At 55.8% G+C, this 18,097-nt stretch overlaps 5 protein-coding genes across 5 annotated transcripts; 2 read left to right on the top strand and 3 right to left on the bottom strand.

Moving 5' to 3' along the window:
* Window positions 1–231: 231 nt before the first annotated feature.
* BROUX77_005551 (uncharacterized protein) lies at window positions 232–2,111 on the top strand (the record flags this gene model as incomplete). The annotated part of the gene is made up of 2 exons (XM_073750437.1): window positions 232–690; window positions 786–2,111. 2 exons carry the CDS (start codon window positions 232–234, stop codon window positions 2,109–2,111), a joined length of 1,785 nt encoding a protein of 594 aa, XP_073604437.1.
* Window positions 2,112–2,545: 434 nt separating this feature from the next.
* BROUX77_005550 (uncharacterized protein) lies at window positions 2,546–3,694 on the top strand (the record flags this gene model as incomplete). The annotated part of the gene is made up of 1 exon (XM_073750436.1): window positions 2,546–3,694. One exon carries the CDS (start codon window positions 2,546–2,548, stop codon window positions 3,692–3,694), a length of 1,149 nt encoding a protein of 382 aa, XP_073604436.1.
* A 320-nt stretch (window positions 3,695–4,014) lies between these two features.
* On the bottom strand, window positions 4,015–7,641 carry BROUX77_005549 (uncharacterized protein; the record flags this gene model as incomplete). The annotated part of the gene is made up of 1 exon (XM_073750435.1): window positions 4,015–7,641. One exon carries the CDS (start codon window positions 7,639–7,641, stop codon window positions 4,015–4,017), a length of 3,627 nt encoding a protein of 1,208 aa, XP_073604435.1.
* A 50-nt stretch (window positions 7,642–7,691) lies between these two features.
* On the bottom strand, window positions 7,692–8,948 carry BROUX77_005548 (uncharacterized protein; the record flags this gene model as incomplete). The annotated part of the gene is made up of 1 exon (XM_073750434.1): window positions 7,692–8,948. The coding sequence occupies one exon, from the start codon at window positions 8,946–8,948 to the stop codon at window positions 7,692–7,694; it is 1,257 nt and encodes a 418-aa protein (XP_073604434.1).
* A 1,458-nt stretch (window positions 8,949–10,406) lies between these two features.
* BROUX77_005547 (uncharacterized protein) lies at window positions 10,407–18,096 on the bottom strand (the record flags this gene model as incomplete). The annotated part of the gene is made up of 4 exons (XM_073750433.1): window positions 10,407–10,716; window positions 11,014–11,138; window positions 11,455–13,919; window positions 14,217–18,096. 4 exons carry the CDS (start codon window positions 18,094–18,096, stop codon window positions 10,407–10,409), a joined length of 6,780 nt encoding a protein of 2,259 aa, XP_073604433.1.
* Window position 18,097: the final 1 nt, after the last annotated feature.

Below are 18,097 nucleotides of genomic sequence, written 5' to 3'. Positions count from 1 at the left end.
ATAAAAAGGACAGTAGCAACTTAACGAGACTTGGTTTCCTTTAGAACTCAAGTTGAAGTTTGCGTTTCAAGAGACTCCCACCTTAAGAAACGTTCGTACTACACATTCCCTTACCTTATCATACTTATTTTACTTCACCTTACTTCCGACTCCCTTATTTTCCTTCAATTGAATATCAACTCTAAACTCATTCTATTACCTCTCCTACCATATTACAAAACGCTGGTTGAGATGGAAGTCTCGAAGGCTGCCCGCCCCAAGCCGGCACACGAGGCTGCAGCCGTGGCTGCGTACAGCGAGGCTGCGACGCAGACACCTGAGGTGCCAGCCGCGCCTTCTGTCCTGGGCAGTGAGCCCTGTACCAGAACCACTGGGGAGCCGGTTTTAGAACCCCCCTGCAAAAAAATCGCCACCCCTGCGCCTAAGGCCAATAAGCGCAGACGCCGCGGCAAAAAGGCCAAAAAAAATGCTGCAACCGCCGCAACCGCCGCCACTGACCAGGCTGATGCTATGGTCATCGACACCGCTGGCGACCAGTCCAGCACACCCGACACCACTACCTCGACCACCACCTCGACCACCACCTCGACCGCCACTACTACTACCGATGACGCCGCCGCGCCTCCCGCCCCGGACACAGCTATGGCTGATGCCGACGCGCCCACTGAGTCCCCCGACACGTGGACCGTAGTCGCCAAGCGCGCCCAGAAGAAGGCTGCCGACAAAACCACGACCCCCGCCCCCAACACGACCACCACCACGCAATCATGTCCGCCAACGCCAAGAAGGCCCCCGGGCCCGACGGCATGAACGCCAAGATCATCCAGATCGCCTTTGAGGCCCATCCCGCGCCCTTTCTCTCCGTCTACAAAGCCTTGTCTCGCCTCGGAATACACCCCACACTCTGGAAGCAAGCTACTGGGATTGTGCTCGCGAAAGACGGAAAGGCTGATTATTCAGTCGTAAAGTCCTACCGCATCATCTCACTGCTCAACTGTCTAGGCAAAGTGCTCGAGAAAGTCTTTGCGACCCGCTTAGGGTACCTCGCCAATTGCCATGACAGCTCGCTTCTAGACGACACTCAACTGGGAGGCCGCAAACAGCGTTCAGCCATGGACGCCGCTCTCGTATACGTCAGCCACCTGCAGAAGGTCAAGGAGATGAAGCTCGTTCCGAGCACTCTCTTCCTTGACGTCAAGGGCGCTTTCGACCACGTGTCAAAGCCCTGCTTGATGCGCAGCTTACGTGAGCTCGGTCTTCCCCTGGTGTTCCGAAAATGGGTTGCTTCGTTCCTCCAGGACCGTACTGTCGGCCTGCACATCGAGGGTCAGCCGTTTCCGATGACCCCGGTTAACATCGGCATCCCCCAAGGTTCCCCCATCAGTCCTCTACTCTTCCTGTTGTATGCTCGGCATATAGTGGCTCGGGTGGCCGGCGACACACCACAACTTCAGCTGTCGTATATAGACGACTTCAGCGTAACCGTGGCGTCCAAAAGCCCGAGGCGTTCGGCGGCGCTTCTCGAAGAACTCGTGACGGAGCTGCGGGCCAAGGCTCGCGACTACGGCATTGAGTTTGAAGAGAGCAAAACTGAGCTGATCCACTACACCGATGCTGCAAAATGGGCCTCCCAAACTGTCCGAGTAGGTGATGTCACTGTGCGTCCCCAAAAGATGGTCAAGTGGCTAGGTTTCCATTTCGACAACAGACTTTCGTTTAAACAGCACGTCCAGGCACGGACCCAAAAGGCTGAGATCGCGTTCCGCGGCTTGCTTCGGCTCGCTTCGAACACGCGTGGACTGTCCATCGCGGCACTCCGTCAGCTCTACATCTCCTGTGTGGGTACCGTCGCCGATTACGGATCAATTCTTTGGTATGACCCGTCAAAACCCCAGCTCAGTCTGCAAAGGGTATACCAGAAACTGCAAAGCCAAGCTGCCGCCCGTATCCTAGGTACATTCCGCGGTTCACCAACACGCGCCGTCGAAGTCGAGGCCGGCCTCCCGCCCCCCTCTATTCGATTCGCCAAAGCACGCATGGCCTACGCCGCTCGCACTCTCCGCCTCCAACGCAACCATCCCGTCCGTGGTCGCTGTGGTGCAGTGGTATAGCACCTGGCAAGGCTTTTCGGTTGGCTACCGAGAAGTCGTAGGTTCGATTCCTACCAGTGACGCCAATTTTCTACGAGCAGTCAACCTTAACTGGGGCACTTGGGGTTAGTGCTGCTCGTTGGAAATTCATACCAAAAGCTATTCATGTATTTCCTTTCTGTCATAACTTGGGGATTATATTTGTGGGATCTTAGATGTAACTGCCTCCCTGCCAGGGGATTGGAGTATATTATGTGTAGTAGCTAGCTTGTTTGAGATTCCGTTAAACCTTGATTCGTGTATAGTATTAATATACACCTCGCCATAACCCTGTCAGGTTCCATGCGAGTAATGAATAAAAAAAAAAAAAAAAAAATCCCGTCCGTGTTGCGTCCCAACCCGACAAGGACGAGCTTGCCCCCGATGACTCAGACCTGCCTCTCCTGGGGCATAACATGAGTGTCAAGACTCGACTCGGCTGCATCATGCGCGAGTTGAAGCCATTGGTGGCAGGCATGTGGAGACGAGAACGTCGCCGACAGGAGTGGGATAGTCCCTGGCAGCCGCCACTGACCGACCGCATCTCCATCGTCGTCGACCCTGGACCCAAGGAGGACGCTGCCGTCAGGCATGCCCAGTTCTTGTCAAGACTTCCGAACGATGCCGTCACCGTGTATACGGACGGCTCCAAAGAAGGCTCCAGGTGCTCACTTGCAGCGTGCGTGGTCGATACCAAAACCGGTGAAGTCAAAACGAAAGTCAGTCATCGACTGCAAGATGTGGAGGTTGCAGACTGCGAGAGCGCCGCCATCGTGGAGGCACTCACGCTCCTCGCCAAAACAGAAAAGAAAACAAAGCAAGCTCGCCCCTGCTATGTGTTTGTCGACAGCCAAGCTGCCATTGCGCGGCTCCGCAAGCACGGCCACTTCGCGTGGCAGGCCCGCCGCGTCCTCGGTACATTCACGTCGCCAGTCACGGTGATGTGGTGTCCCGGGCACATGGGCATAGCGGGGAACGAGATTGCAGACGCGGTTGCACGCCAGGCTCTCGAGAGTGATGATGAACGCAAGTTCAGCTCACTGGGCAGTGTCTTCGCTCGGGTTAGGAGGTTTACCATGGACAAGTGGGAGACTCTCTGGGCTTTTGAGCGAGACACCGCCGCTGGTCCCTCCCACGGCTCGCACTACCTGCGTACCATCGGTGGTGATCCAGTTCTCCGTGCTAAGGCGCCCAAGGTTTCCGGACCAAGATGGCTCACCTCGGCGTACTTCCAGATGAAGGTGGGTAAAGGCAACTTGTTGCCCTACCTGCTGCTCATCAAGAAGACGGACTCGGACCGGTGCCGCCGCTGTCAAGAACATGAAAGCGAGAGCGTTGAGCATGTGCTGCTGCACTGCGCCGCATTTTCTGCAGAGCGTCAAGAGATGGCCATGGCATTGAGTCCTAAGTCGCTAGATCTTCCGACGCTTTTCAATACGAATAACGGAACCGAGGTGCTGCTGAAGTTTGTTCGCAAGACGGGTTTTTGCACAAAGGCCTGGGTAGAAGGCGTGGGGAGAAGAGAAAGTAGTGGTGGGAGGAGAGTGGAGGAAGTTGAGGAGTGAGGAGGAGTTGGTGCTTGTGTCTTTGGACAAATTACTGTGTCGAACACGACGTGTAAGGCTTTACGGTCTAAAGGAGAACGCTTTTAGAACAGCAGAAATAAATTAAGAAACAGATAAAGAGAAAAGACTAATGTACAAGAAAACGGGCGGAAACAACACTATCTATATACACGCGGTAGAGGCATGACGCGTACCCTTGACAACGGCGGTGTGCACACGGGTTTGGCAGGCGGTGAGTAACGGCGGTATGCAAGGCGGTGTGGACGGCGGTGTAAACGGCGGTGAGGGCGGAGCCTGAGCCTACCTCGATCCATAGATCGTTACAATCGCCTCCTCCTCCCTCTCCTCCGGGGGACTACTGGCAACTTCCAGGGGCACTCGTGGGTCTGCTCGTATCTCTCAAGGGCTGCTGTGTCTTTGACGTGTGACAAGGGTTCCCACGTTGGCTCTGCCCATCCAGTCCACTGGACGAGCACTTTGTGACGTTTGTCGACGACCTTGTGTCGTAGGATCTCGTCGACAAGATACTCGCCAGCCACTAAATCGCCGGAGGCTTCTTCGGGCGCGATTGCAGGTGGTTCCGGGTTGGCTAGGACTTGGGAAGGCAGAGGGTCATCACGGGCGCGGCGGACAAGACTCACGTGGAAGACGGGGTGGATACCGGTGGGCGTGTCGAGTTTTACGGCGTGTGTGCCAACGATTTGGATCACGCGGTACGGCAAGGCAAGCCAGTCGAGTGTCTTGGAGGGGCGGATGGTGCGCACGTTGCGCAGACGCAGGTAGACTCGGTCGCCGACTTTGAAAGCTTCCGCTGCCTGGCGTCCCCGGTTGGCATGTCGTTCCTGTGTTTCGAGGGCGACAGCCATGGAGGCTTGGGCGAACGCGGTTGCGTCGCGGTGCTTGGCGAGCCAGTTGTGGCCGGCAGTGGCGGGGGAGACGGTGGAGCCTGGTTCGTGGTCGGTAGTCAAGTCGAGGGGGTCAATGTTGTAACCGTGGGTAAAGAAAAACGGGGAAAGGCCAGTGGCAGTAGCGGTGCGATTGTTCAGGGCGACCTGGGCTTGGGGGAGAAGTGCAGCCCAGTCGTCTTGCAGGAAAGCGGTGAAGGCACGAAGGTAAGTCTCGATCTCTTGGTTGGAACGCTCTTGGGCGCCGTCGGTCTCGGGGTGAAACGCGGTGGAGAGGCGGCGGGTGATGGAGAGTTGGCGACAGACTTCTGTCCAGAATAAACCGGTGAACTGAGGGCCTCGGTCGGAAGTGATGGCGCGAGGTAGGCCGTGGTGAGCAAAGACATGGGTTATAAAGGCTCTGGCAACATCTGGGGCAGTGTAAGATTGCATCGGTATCAAGATTTTACTCTTCGACAGCCGATCGGTGATTCCCAAAATTGTAGTGCAGCCTTCGGACTCAGGGAGACCGACGATGAAATCCATGGCGAGTTCTTGCCAGGCACGGTCCGGGACGGGCAGGGGCTTCAGGAGGCCACGCTTCTGGTCGCGCCAAATCTTGCTTTTACCGCAAGTGTCGCAATTACCAACGAAGCGGCGGACATCGTCAGAGAGGCCAGGCCAAGCGTAGGAGCGGCTGACTAGATCACGGGTTGCTGATCCTCCAGGGTGACCGGTAAGCGTGGAGTCATGGACTTGCTGGATGATACGAGTGCGGAGGGGCTCGTAGTACGGGATCCACAGGCGGTCACGCCAGAGGAGACGGGTGGCGGAGTCGAGGGTACACTCGCTGATCTGCCAAGGAAGGCCCCACTCGTTGGGGAACGAGCGGGCTTGTTCTTGGACAGCTTGTCGCGCTTGCCAATAACGTTCGTTACGGGTAAGTGCCGAGTGCCAGAGGGTCTGGAGTTCCGGGTCAGCAAAAGGGGCATCTAGGGCAGCGTGGTCGAGGGTCAGGGTTCCTTCAGGGTCTTTGTCAGGCTCTTTAGCCCAAACGGCGGCGGCAATGACGAAGTCGGGCCCGTCAGGGCGCAGAACTTGGTGGACACGGGACTGGAGGCGTTCATCGGAGAGGTCTTGGGGCAGGTCTTGGTCGCGGCGGGAAAGGGCATCGGAGGTCACTTGAGTAACGCCGGGTCGATGAATTAACCGAAAGTCGAACTCGGACAATTCATGGGCCCAGCGGCGTTGGCGTTCTGACAGGGTTCTTTGCTTCTGGAAGTACAAAAGGTTCTGGTGGTCGGTGTGTACTTCGAACGGGATGCCAGCGAGGTAGGAGCGCCAAGCGCGGAGGCAGGAGTGGATGGCCAACATTTCCTTATCGTGGATAGGGTAGTTGACTTCCGCTGGGCTGAGCTTTCGCGAGAAGTAAGCAACAGGACGCCAAAGAGAATCAGCACCTTGCTGTCTGAGGGAACCTCCCAGGGCCCAGCCGGAAGCATCGGCTTCAACGATGGTGGGGAGGTCAGGGTCAAAGGTGGCAAGGAGCGGGGCAGAGACAAGGGCCTTCTTCAAAGCTTCAAACGAACGGAGTTGTTCGTCTTCCCACTTGAAGGGTTGGTCCTTCTTGGTCAGCAGAGTCAGGGGAGCAGCGACGGTGGAGTATTCGGGGACAAAACAGCGGTAGAAGTTGGCAAACCCAAGAAAACTACGGACTCCGCGGACAGACGTGGGAGCCTCCCATTCCTGGATGGCTTTGACTTTGTCTGGGTCTGCACGGATGCCGGAGCCGGGTTCAACAATGAAGCCGAGGTACTTGATGGACGGGGATTCGAATTCACTTTTGTCCCAATCAAGTTGCAGGCCAGCATCTCCAAGAGCGCGGATGATCTGACGGACAAGGTCACGGTGGTGTTCGTGGGAGTCAGAGCTGTAAATCACTACATCATCGAGGTAAGCGGAGCAGGATATTCCAAGCCAGCGGGAGAGAACATGGTTGATGAAACGTTGGAACGCAGCAGGAGCACCAGTGAGACCGAAAGGGGTGACCAGCCATTCATACGCGCCGAGGTGGGTGCGGAAGGCCGTGTAGGCTTCACTGCCTTCTTTAAGACGGAGGCGATGGAAAGCAGAGATGACGTCAACTTTGGAAACGTACTTGGCAGCAGCAATATCACGGAGGGTGTCGTTGATCAGTGGTAACGGGTAACCATCCTTCTCCGTGACGCTGTTCAGGGCACGGTAGTCTACGCAAAAACGAAGACCACCACCAGGTTTCTTCACGAAGATGACGGGGGCACCGCCTTCAGCACTACTAGCTCGGATAAAGCCAGCGTCCAGCAGGTCGTAGAGGGTTTTCCGGAGGAGCAGCAGTTCTTCTCGGCTCATTGAGTACAGAGGACACGAGGGCGGGGACAAGCCTGGTTTAAGGCGGATCTCTGTATCAATTCCAGGGCGGTTCGGGGGAAGCTCAGAAGCTTTCTTCCTATCGAAGGCGTCGATGACGGGAAGAAGCCACTCGGGACAGTTGGCACGGGGGTCGGTGTAGATCTTGGCTTTGAGAGCTTTCTCAATGTCATGGAGCGTGGCGGAGAAAATGCGGACATTGGGAGAGCGTCGGGCTCTCAACTGGAAGGCACGGATGGCGCGGGCGGAGACGGGGAGAACGTTGGGGTCAGCGGTGGTTGTAGTCAGGCGAAGAGGCGTGGGCAGGCGGATGAATACTTCGTTTTGCGCGGGGCGAAGGGAAGCATCGTGTTTGGCAATCCATCCTTGACCGAGGATAAGGTCTTCAGACTGACCGGGGACGATGTAGGCGTAGAGTTTCTCGTCCAATCCTCCGAGACCAAGATCGAAGACAGCAACTTGGTCTATGACGGGTGGATTTCGGTCATCAACTACTTGAGCAATTGGACGAGGGCAGATGGGCAGGATGGCAGCGTGGGCGCGGGTAGCGGTGCGCGGAGAGACAGTGGCAAGACACAGGCAACCGGAGTCGACGAAGGCAGAGGTAGAACAAGTTTTATTTAGAACAACATCTATATAAGTACCCCTAGCCCCCATTTCCTCCCGAGCGATCTTCTCTCCTTGGGGCTCTAGACGGCGACGTTCGCCTAGAGCTCTCCATTTCCCGACATGTCGCGGGGCACGGGCGTGGGCGCAGGCGCGGGCAGAGGCAGAGGCAGAGCCGGGGTCGGCATAGCAGGCTGGTAAAGGTTGGCGGAGCGGACAGGGACAGTGGTAGTAGGAGCAAAGTTTAGCGGGCAGTTCTGGCGCAGATGGCCAGTCTGCCGGCAGCGGAAGCAGGCGCGGTTGCGGCGAAGGCGCTCGCGCTCCTCGTCGGTCAATGGCTTCAGGGCCGTGGTGGTGATGGTGGGGGTCCAGTCCATGGCGTCGGGGTGGCGGACAGGTGCAGGGTTGGCAGGGAAGGACGGGGTTATCCTGCTGGAAGAACGCTCGAGGACGTTGCATTCCTCCAGCTTGGAAGAGACGGTAAACAACTCGGACTTGTAATCCTCGTAGGTGTAATCCGTCCTCGGGTTCGCCATGGCCCGACGCAGTTCTGGACAGAGGGCGGTGCGCAGGATAGAGATGCTGGCACGGTCGGAGTCAGTACCAGCTTCGCCGAGCAACTTCTCGAACTTGGGCAGGAAAAGAGCGAACGGCTCGTTATCCCGCTGGCGGAGGTTCTGGAGTTGCGTGGAGGCGCGCTCGGCAGCATACGGGTCGATGAACATTCTGTCCAGGTATGCGAGGAAAGTGGCAGCGGTGTAGCCCATCTCAAGGCCACGGGCAAAGTAAACAGCAACAAGGTTCTGGGCTTCGGTGGACATACGGGCAAAAAGATATGTGTACTGATCCCCATCGTCACCGATGGAGGGACCGTCACGCGCGATCTTTTGGCGGGCGTACATGGCCCAAACGCGGTACTCGGCTCTCTTGCCGCTGAACAGGGGAATGTCGGGAATCTTGGGCTTGGGGCGTTTGACAAAGGCGTCAGCTGTGGCAACGGGGACGGACGGAGTAGCAAGAACGGGGGGAGCAGGGGAGGCAGTGGCAGCGCGGGCAAAGGCCTGGAGATTGGCGATCTCCTGGTCCCGCTGTTGTTGCGCGCGGGAGAACTCTTCGCGCAGTTGTAGCTGTGCGCGTTCGTTGTCTGCGCGCAGTTGTTGCTGCGCACGTTCATTTTCCTCACGCATGGTCTGGAGGGCTTGGAACAAGTCTTGCATGGAGGGGCCTGCGTTGCTCGGGCCGGGGACAGTGGGGTTGGACATTGTTGCGGGAGGCGAGGCGGGGTCAAAGAAGACAGAGTTTTGAGAAGCAGCGTCAGAGTCAGAATCAGGGTCTTGAGGGGGGACGCGGTAGGACATGTGACGGTCACAGGAACGTTGGGAACGGAGGTAATTGGCGTTGGACGAGGGGACAAGGTGGGAACAGGGTCTGGTTCAAGGAACGTAGTCGAGGGACGAGGACAAGAAACGAGGTCGAGGAACGAGGACAGGGAACGGGGTCGAGAGGACGAAGAAAGATCTGTTTCTATTGTAAGGCTTTACGGTCTAAAGGAGAACGCTTTTAGAACAGCAGAAATAAATTAAGAAACAGATAAAGAGAAAAGACTAATGTACAAGAAAACGGGCGGAAACAACACTATCTATATACACGCGGTAGAGGCATGACGCGTACCCTTGACAACGGCGGTGTGCACACGGGTTTGGCAGGCGGTGAGTAACGGCGGTATGCAAGGCGGTGTGGACGGCGGTGTAAACGGCGGTGAGGGCGGAGCCTGAGCCTACCTCGATCCATAGATCGTTACACGACGTATTTCCTTTGTCGTTGATTTTTGCTGGAGTTTGGATTTTGTTTTATTGTACCTTGCTATGTGTAGATTTACTGCACCTCGCCATAACCCTACCAGGTTCCATGCGAGTAATGAATAAAAAGTCGCTGTGGTGCAGTGGTATAGCACCTGGCAAGGCTTTTCGGTTGGCTACCGAGAAGTCGTAGGTTCGATTCCTACCAGTGACACCAATTTTCTACGAGCAGTCAACCTTAACTGGGGCACTTGGGGTTAGTGCTGCTCGTTGGAAATTCATACCAAAAGCTATTCATGTATTTCCTTTCTGTCATAACTTGGGGATTATATTTGTGGGATCTTAGATGTAACTGCCTCCCTGCCAGGGGATTGGAGTATATTATGTGTAGTAGCTAGCTTGTTTGAGATTCCGTTAAACCTTGATTCGTGTATAGTATTAATATACACCTCGCCATAACCCTGTCAGGTTCCATGCGAGTAATGAATAAAAAAAAAAAAAAAAAAAAAAAAATGAATAAAAAAAAAAAAAAAAAAACAAATCTGTCGGCATGAAACACGTCGTGTCCTCTGGCACCCTTCAGGTCAAGACGGTAGCTGTGGGAGCCTACAGCCTCTAAGACCTGGAGCTTCTGGTATCTCGGCCGGAGTCGCTTGCCTGGGCCTTCTTGCTGCACAGTATGGGAGCTTTTTGCCAACCAAACCCAGTCGCCGGGCTGGAAACGTCGATGTGGTTGTCTGTGTCTGTTCGACTGTTCCTCCATAGCAGACTTGGCGGCGCTGAGAGAGGCTTTGGCCCAATCCGTGTGGTCTGCCAAGCTCTTCAGGATTCTTGTTTTTTTTTTTTTTTTATTCATTACTCGCATGGAACCTGATAGGGTTATGGCGAGGTGCAGTAAATCTACACATAGCAAGGTACAATAAAACAACATCCAAACTCTAGCAAAAATCAACGACAAAGGAAATACGTCGTGTTCGACACAGTAATTTGTCCAAAGACACAAGCACCAACTCCTCCTCACTCCTCAACTTCCTCCACTCTCCTCACACCACTACTTTCCCTTCTCCCCACACCTTCTACCCAGGCTTTTGTGCAAAAACCCGTCTTGCGAACAAACTTCAGCAGCACCTCGGTTCCGTTATTCGTATTGAAAAGCGTCGGAAGATCTAACGACTTAGGACTCAATGCCATGGCCATCTCTTGACGCTCTGCAGAAAATGCGGCGCAGTGCAGGATTCTTGTTGCTTGGGCTATGGGACTCGTGTTGGCTGCAACGGGGGCTGCTAGAGGGGCAATGGCGTCGGGCTGCAGCTCAACCAAGTCAGGACTATAGCCGTGGGACAACGTGAACGGGGACGTCTCTGTTGAAGCTGTAAGGCTTTACGGTCTAAAGGAGAACGCTTTTAGAACAGCAGAAATAAATTAAGAAACAGATAAAGAGAAAAGACTAATGTACAAGAAAACGGGCGGAAACAACACTATCTATATACACGCGGTAGAGGCATGACGCGTACCCTTGACAACGGCGGTGTGCACACGGGTTTGGCAGGCGGTGAGTAACGGCGGTATGCAAGGCGGTGTGGACGGCGGTGTAAACGGCGGTGAGGGCGGAGCCTGAGCCTACCTCGATCCATAGATCGTTACAATCGCCTCCTCGTCGCTGTGGTGCAGTGGTATAGCACCTGGCAAGGCTTTTCGGTTAGCTACCGAGAAGTCGTAGGTTCGATTCCTACCAGTGACGCCAATTTTCTACGAGCAGTCAACCTTGACTGGGGCACTTGGGGTTAGTGCTGCTCGTTGGAAATTCATACCAAAAGCTATTCATGTATTTCCTTTCTGTCATAACTTGGGGATTATATTTGTGGGATCTTAGATGTAACTGCCTCCCTGCCAGGGGTTTGGAGTATATTATGTGTAGTAGCTAGCTTGTTTGAGATTCCGTTAAACCTTGATTCGTGTATAGTATTAATATACACCTCGCCATAACCCTGTCAGGTTCCATGCGAGTAATGAATAAAAAAAAAAAAAAAAATCGCCTCCTCCTCCCTCTCCTCCGGGGGACTACTGGCAACTTCCAGGGGCACTCGTGGGTCTGCTCGTATCTCTCAAGGGCTGCTGTGTCTTTGACGTGTGACAAGGGTTCCCACGTTGGCTCTGCCCATCCAGTCCACTGGACGAGCACTTTGTGACGTTTGTCGACGACCTTGTGTCGTAGGATCTCGTCGACAAGATACTCGCCAGCCACTAAATCGCCGGAGGCTTCTTCGGGCGCGATTGCAGGTGGTTCCGGGTTGGCTAGGACTTGGGAAGGCAGAGGGTCATCACGGGCGCGGCGGACAAGACTCACGTGGAAGACGGGGTGGATACCGGTGGGCGTGTCGAGTTTTACGGCGTGTGTGCCAACGATTTGGATCACGCGGTACGGCAAGGCAAGCCAGTCGAGTGTCTTGGAGGGGCGGATGGTGCGCACGTTGCGCAGACGCAGGTAGACTCGGTCGCCGACTTTGAAAGCTTCCGCTGCCTGGCGTCCCCGGTTGGCATGTCGTTCCTGTGTTTCGAGGGCGACAGCCATGGAGGCTTGGGCGAACGCGGTTGCGTCGCGGTGCTTGGCGAGCCAGTTGTGGCCGGCAGTGGCGGGGGAGACGGTGGAGCCTGGTTCGTGGTCGGTAGTCAAGTCGAGGGGGTCAATGTTGTAACCGTGGGTAAAGAAAAACGGGGAAAGGCCAGTGGCAGTAGCGGTGCGATTGTTCAGGGCGACCTGGGCTTGGGGGAGAAGTGCAGCCCAGTCGTCTTGCAGGAAAGCGGTGAAGGCACGAAGGTAAGTCTCGATCTCTTGGTTGGAACGCTCTTGGGCGCCGTCGGTCTCGGGGTGAAACGCGGTGGAGAGGCGGCGGGTGATGGAGAGTTGGCGACAGACTTCTGTCCAGAATAAACCGGTGAACTGAGGGCCTCGGTCGGAAGTGATGGCGCGAGGTAGGCCGTGGTGAGCAAAGACATGGGTTATAAAGGCTCTGGCAACATCTGGGGCAGTGTAAGATTGCATCGGTATCAAGATTTTACTCTTCGACAGCCGATCGGTGATTCCCAAAATTGTAGTGCAGCCTTCGGACTCAGGGAGACCGACGATGAAATCCATGGCGAGTTCTTGCCAGGCACGGTCCGGGACGGGCAGGGGCTTCAGGAGGCCACGCTTCTGGTCGCGCCAAATCTTGCTTTTACCGCAAGTGTCGCAATTACCAACGAAGCGGCGGACATCGTCAGAGAGGCCAGGCCAAGCGTAGGAGCGGCTGACTAGATCACGGGTTGCTGATCCTCCAGGGTGACCGGTAAGCGTGGAGTCATGGACTTGCTGGATGATACGAGTGCGGAGGGGCTCGTAGTACGGGATCCACAGGCGGTCACGCCAGAGGAGACGGGTGGCGGAGTCGAGGGTACACTCGCTGATCTGCCAAGGAAGGCCCCACTCGTTGGGGAACGAGCGGGCTTGTTCTTGGACAGCTTGTCGCGCTTGCCAATAACGTTCGTTACGGGTAAGTGCCGAGTGCCAGAGGGTCTGGAGTTCCGGGTCAGCAAAAGGGGCATCTAGGGCAGCGTGGTCGAGGGTCAGGGTTCCTTCGGGGTCTTTGTCAGGCTCTTTAGCCCAAACAGCGGCGGCAATGACGAAGTCGGGCCCGTCAGGGCGCAGAACTTGGTGGACACGGGACTGGAGGCGTTCATCGGTGAGGTCTTGGGGCAGGTCTTGGTCGCGGCGGGAAAGGGCATCGGAGGTCACTTGAGTAACGCCGGGTCGATGAATTAACCGAAAGTCGAACTCGGACAATTCATGGGCCCAGCGGCGTTGGCGTTCTGACAGGGTTCTTTGCTTCTGGAAGTACAAAAGGTTCTGGTGGTCGGTGTGTACTTCGAACGGGATGCCAGCGAGGTAGGAGCGCCAGGCGCGGAGGCAGGAGTGGATGGCCAACATTTCCTTATCGTGGATAGGGTAGTTGACTTCCGCTGGGCTAAGCTTTCGCGAGAAGTAGGCAACGGGACGCCAAAGAGAATCAGCACCTTGCTGTCTGAGGGAACCTCCCAGGGCCCAGCCGGAAGCATCGGCTTCAACGATGGTGGGGAGGTCAGGGTCAAAGGTGGCAAGGAGCGGGGCAGAGACAAGGGCCTTCTTCAAAGCTTCAAACGAACGGAGTTGTTCGTCTTCCCACTTGAAGGGTTGATCCTTCTTGGTCAGCAGAGTCAGGGGAGCAGCGACGGTGGAGTATTCGGGGACAAAACAGCGGTAGAAGTTGGCAAACCCAAGAAAACTACGGACTCCGCGGACAGACGTGGGAGCCTCCCATTCCTGGATAGCCTTGACTTTGTCAGGGTCTGCACGGATGCCGGAGCCGGGTTCAACGATGAAACCAAGGTACTTGATGGACGGGGACTCAAATTCACTTTTATCCCAGTCAAGCTGTAAGCCAGCATCTCCGAGAGCGCGGATGATCTGACAGACAAGGTTACGGTGTTCTTTGCGGGAGTCAGAGCTGTAGATCACTACATCGTCGAGGTAAGCAGAGCAGGAGATACCGAGCCAGCGGGAGAGCACATGATTTTTTTTTTTTTTTTTTATTCATTACTCGCATGGAACCTGATAGGGTTATGGCGAGGTGCAGTAAATCTACACATAGCAAGGTACAATAAAACAACATCCAAACTCCAGCAAAAATCAACGACAAAGGAAATACGTCGTGGTCGACACAGTAATTTGTCCAAAGACACAAGCACCAACTCCTCCTCACTCCTCAACTTCCTCCACTCTCCTCCCACCACTACTTTCTCTTCTCCCCACACCTTCTACCCAGGCCTTCGTGCAAAAACCCGTCTTGCGAACAAACTTCAGCAGCACCTCGGTTCCGTTATTCGTATTGAAGAGCGTCGGGAGATCTAGCGACTTAGGACTCAATGCCATGGCCATCTCTTGACGCTCTGCAGAAAATGCGGCGCAGTGCAGCAGCACATGCTCAACGCTCTCGCTTTCATGTTCTTGACAACGGCGGCACCGGTCCGAGTCCGTCTTCTTGATGAGCAGCAGGTAGGGCAACAAGTTGCCTTTACCCACCTTCATCTGGAAGTACGCCGAGGTTAGCCATCTTGGTCCGGAAACCTTGGGCGCCTTAGCACGGAGAACTGGATCACCACCGATGGTACGCAGGTAGTGCGAGCCGTGGGAGGGACCAGCGGCGGTGTCTCGCTCAAAAGCCCAGAGAGTCTCCCACTTGTCCATGGTAAACCTCCTAACCCTGGCGAAGACACTGCCCAGTGAGCTGAACTTGCGTTCATCATCACTCTCGAGAGCCTGGCGTGCAACCGCGTCTGCAATCTCGTTCCCCACTATGCCCATGTGCCCGGGACACCACATCACCGTGACTGGCGACGTGAATGTACCTAGGACGCGGCGGGCCTGCCACGCGAAGTGGCCGTGCTTGCGGAGCCGCGCAATGGCAGCTTGGCTGTCGACAAACACATAGCAGGGGCGAGCTTGCTTTGTTATTTTTTCTGTTTTGGCGAGGAGCGTGAGTGCCTCCACGATGGCGGCGCTCTCGCAGTCTGCAACCTCCACATCTTGCAGTCGATGACTGACTTTCGTTTTGATTTCACCGGTTTTGGTATCGACCACGCACGCTGCAAGCGAGCACCTGGAGCCTTCTTTGGAGCCGTCCGTATACACGGTGACGGCATCGTTCGGAAGTCTTGACAAGAACTGGGCATGCCTGACGGCAGCGTCCTCCTTGGGTCCAGGGTCGACGACGATGGAGATGCGGTCGGTCAGTGGCGGCTGCCAGGGACTATCCCACTCCTGTCGGCGACGTTCTCGTCTCCACATGCCTGCCACCAATGGCTTCAACTCGCGCATGATGCAGCCGAGTCGAGTCTTGACACTCATGTTATGCCCCAGGAGAGGCAGGTCTGAGTCATCGGGGGCAAGCTCGTCCTTGTCGGGTTGGGACGCAACACGGACGGGATGGTTGCGTTGGAGGCGGAGAGTGCGAGCGGCGTAGGCCATGCGTGCTTTGGCGAATCGAATAGAGGGGGGCGGGAGGCCGGCCTCGACTTCGACGGCGCGTGTTGGTGAACCGCGGAATGTACCTAGGATACGGGCGGCAGCTTGGCTTTGCAGTTTCTGGTATACCCTTTGCAGACTGAGCTGGGGTTTTGACGGGTCATACCAGAGAATTGATCCGTAATCGGCGACGGTACCCACACAGGAGATGTAGAGCTGACGGAGTGCCGCGATGGACAGTCCACGCGTGTTCGAAGCGAGCCGAAGCAAGCCGCGGAACGCGATCTCAGCCTTTTGGGTCCGTGCCTGGACGTGCTGTTTAAACGAAAGTCTGTTGTCGAAATGGAAACCTAGCCACTTGACCATCTTTTGGGGACGCACAGTGACATCACCTACTCGGACAGTTTGGGAGGCCCACTTTGCAGCATCGGTGTAGTGGATGAGCTCAGTTTTGCTCTCTTCAAACTCAATGCCGTAGTCACGAGCCTTGGCCCGCAGCTCCGTCACGAGTTCTTCGAGAAGCGCCGCTGAACGCCTCGGGCTTTTGGACGCCACGGTTACGCTGAAGTCGTCTATATACGACAGCTGAAGTTGTGGTGTGTCGCCGGCCACCCGAGCCACTATATGCCGAGCATACAACAGGAAGAGTAGAGGACTGATGGGGGAACCTTGGGGGATGCCGATGTTAACCGGGGTCATCGGAAACGGCTGACCCTCGATGTGCAGGCCGACAGTACGGTCCTGGAGGAACGAAGCAACCCATTTTCGGAACACCAGGGGAAGACCGAGCTCACGTAAGCTGCGCATCAAGCAGGGCTTTGACACGTGGTCGAAAGCGCCCTTGACGTCAAGGAAGAGAGTGCTTGGAACGAGCTTCATCTCCTTGACCTTCTGCAGGTGGCTGACGTATACGAGAGCGGCGTCCATGGCTGAACGCTGTTTGCGGCCTCCCAGTTGAGTGTCGTCTAGAAGCGAGCTGTCATGGCAATTAGCGAGGTACCCTAAGCGGGTCGCAAAGACTTTCTCGAGCACTTTGCCTAGACAGTTGAGCAGTGAGATGATGCGGTAGGACTTTACGACTGAATAATCAGCCTTTCCGTCTTTCGCGAGCACAATCCCAGTAGCTTGCTTCCAGAGTGTGGGGTGTATTCCGAGGCGAGACAGGGCTTTGTAGACGGAGAGAAAGGGCGCGGGATGGGCCTCAAAGGCGATCTGGATGATCTTGGCGTTCATGCCGTCGGGCCCGGGGGCCTTCTTGGCGTTGGCGGACATGATTGCCTCCTTGATCTCGTGGTCTGTAAGGTCAGGCCAGGGGTATATGCTTCGGTCGGTGTCGTTCGGGGGGGTGTCGTGGGGGGTGTCGTGATGGGGGTCGTGATGGGGGTCGTGTGTATCCGCAATGTCAGGTCGGGGGTCGACACCTGCGCTAGACGTAGCACCCAGTAGCGTCAGGAAAGCCTTTTCCTTCTCCTCGGGGGTATTGGCTAACCCGTCTGGCCCCTGGATGGGGGGGAAGTAACTCGCCGTAGCTGGCTTGGTGTATTTCCAGGCTGTGTAGACCTTTTCGTTGTCAGCGTCAGAAAGAAAGGTAGTCCAGTGAGTAGACTTAGCATCTTCGACAGCATGGGTGTACTTGTTGCGAATCGAATGAAACTCAACCAGCGACAGCCTGCCTCGTCTGTATCTTCTCTCTGCGCGCGATGCGGCCTGACGTTGTGATTGTAGCTCGGGCGTCCACCATGGCTTTGCGCGGGCACTGTGCCTCTTCACTGACATGCACCTCTGACAAGCAGATTGCAGGGCCTCGGAAAGCAGTCGCGCCATTGCGTCACCGTCTGCAGAAATCTCTGCCAGGGACAGCTGAAGCTCAAGGTCAGCCTGGCCAGCCAGCCATTCCTTGCGAAACAGCGACCAGTCGGCCGTCTTGGTGTTGAACGCCGGGTTACGTGTTAGGGTTTTGGGTGTGGTGGTGCTGACGTAATCAAAACTGATGGCCCGGTGATCGGAGCCCGTCTCCTGAAGATACCTCCAGTTCGTAAACAGGCCCGGTCGAGACCGCAGGGAAAATGCGAGGTCGATCACCGAGGTCGTGCTGCTGTTGACGTATGTGCCGCCGTTGCGTTCAACGTAGTCGTCGTCGACAATCAGGGTGGCATTCTGCGACATCAGCCAGTTAGCAAAAGAGTCAGCTCGTGGTTCGTGGGGATGCTCTCGCTGGGAATTCCACCAATGGTGATGGAGATTGAAGTCGCCGAGAAGCAAAGTACTGGTGTCAATATTGCGCGATAAAAGATTGGTGCGCTCAATGGTATAGGGGCGGGGTTGGGTCTCGGGGACAGGCTGCACAGTCAGCTGGCGTTCGTTGTAGACATTGAGAAGCGAAAACGGCTCCGACGCAAGGATGCGCAGGGTCTGAATATCACTCTCAGCATCGCCAAACTCGAACAGCACAGAAAACGGCAGGCCTTGGCGGACGTAGGTCAGGACCCGCGGGCGCAAAGGCATGGCCTCGAGATTCCTAACATTAAACGGCACAACCAGGGTGAAGCCCGGCTGCGTCAATGTTCTATACCCAGCTTTGAGTTTTATGGTATAAGGCTCCTGGATGCAGACAATGTCCGCCTTTCCGGTTGCAGCAGCCTCAAGTATTGTCTCATGAACAGCCTTCATT

This window comes from Berkeleyomyces rouxiae, assembly GCF_048999995.1.
Source record: "Berkeleyomyces rouxiae strain 22BRR77 chromosome Unknown BrBRR77_ptg000005l, whole genome shotgun sequence".
Taxonomy (NCBI): Eukaryota; Fungi; Ascomycota; class Sordariomycetes; order Microascales; family Ceratocystidaceae; genus Berkeleyomyces; species Berkeleyomyces rouxiae.
The sequence above is the reverse complement of the archived record's forward strand: the minus strand, read 5'-3'. Positions and strand labels throughout refer to the sequence as shown.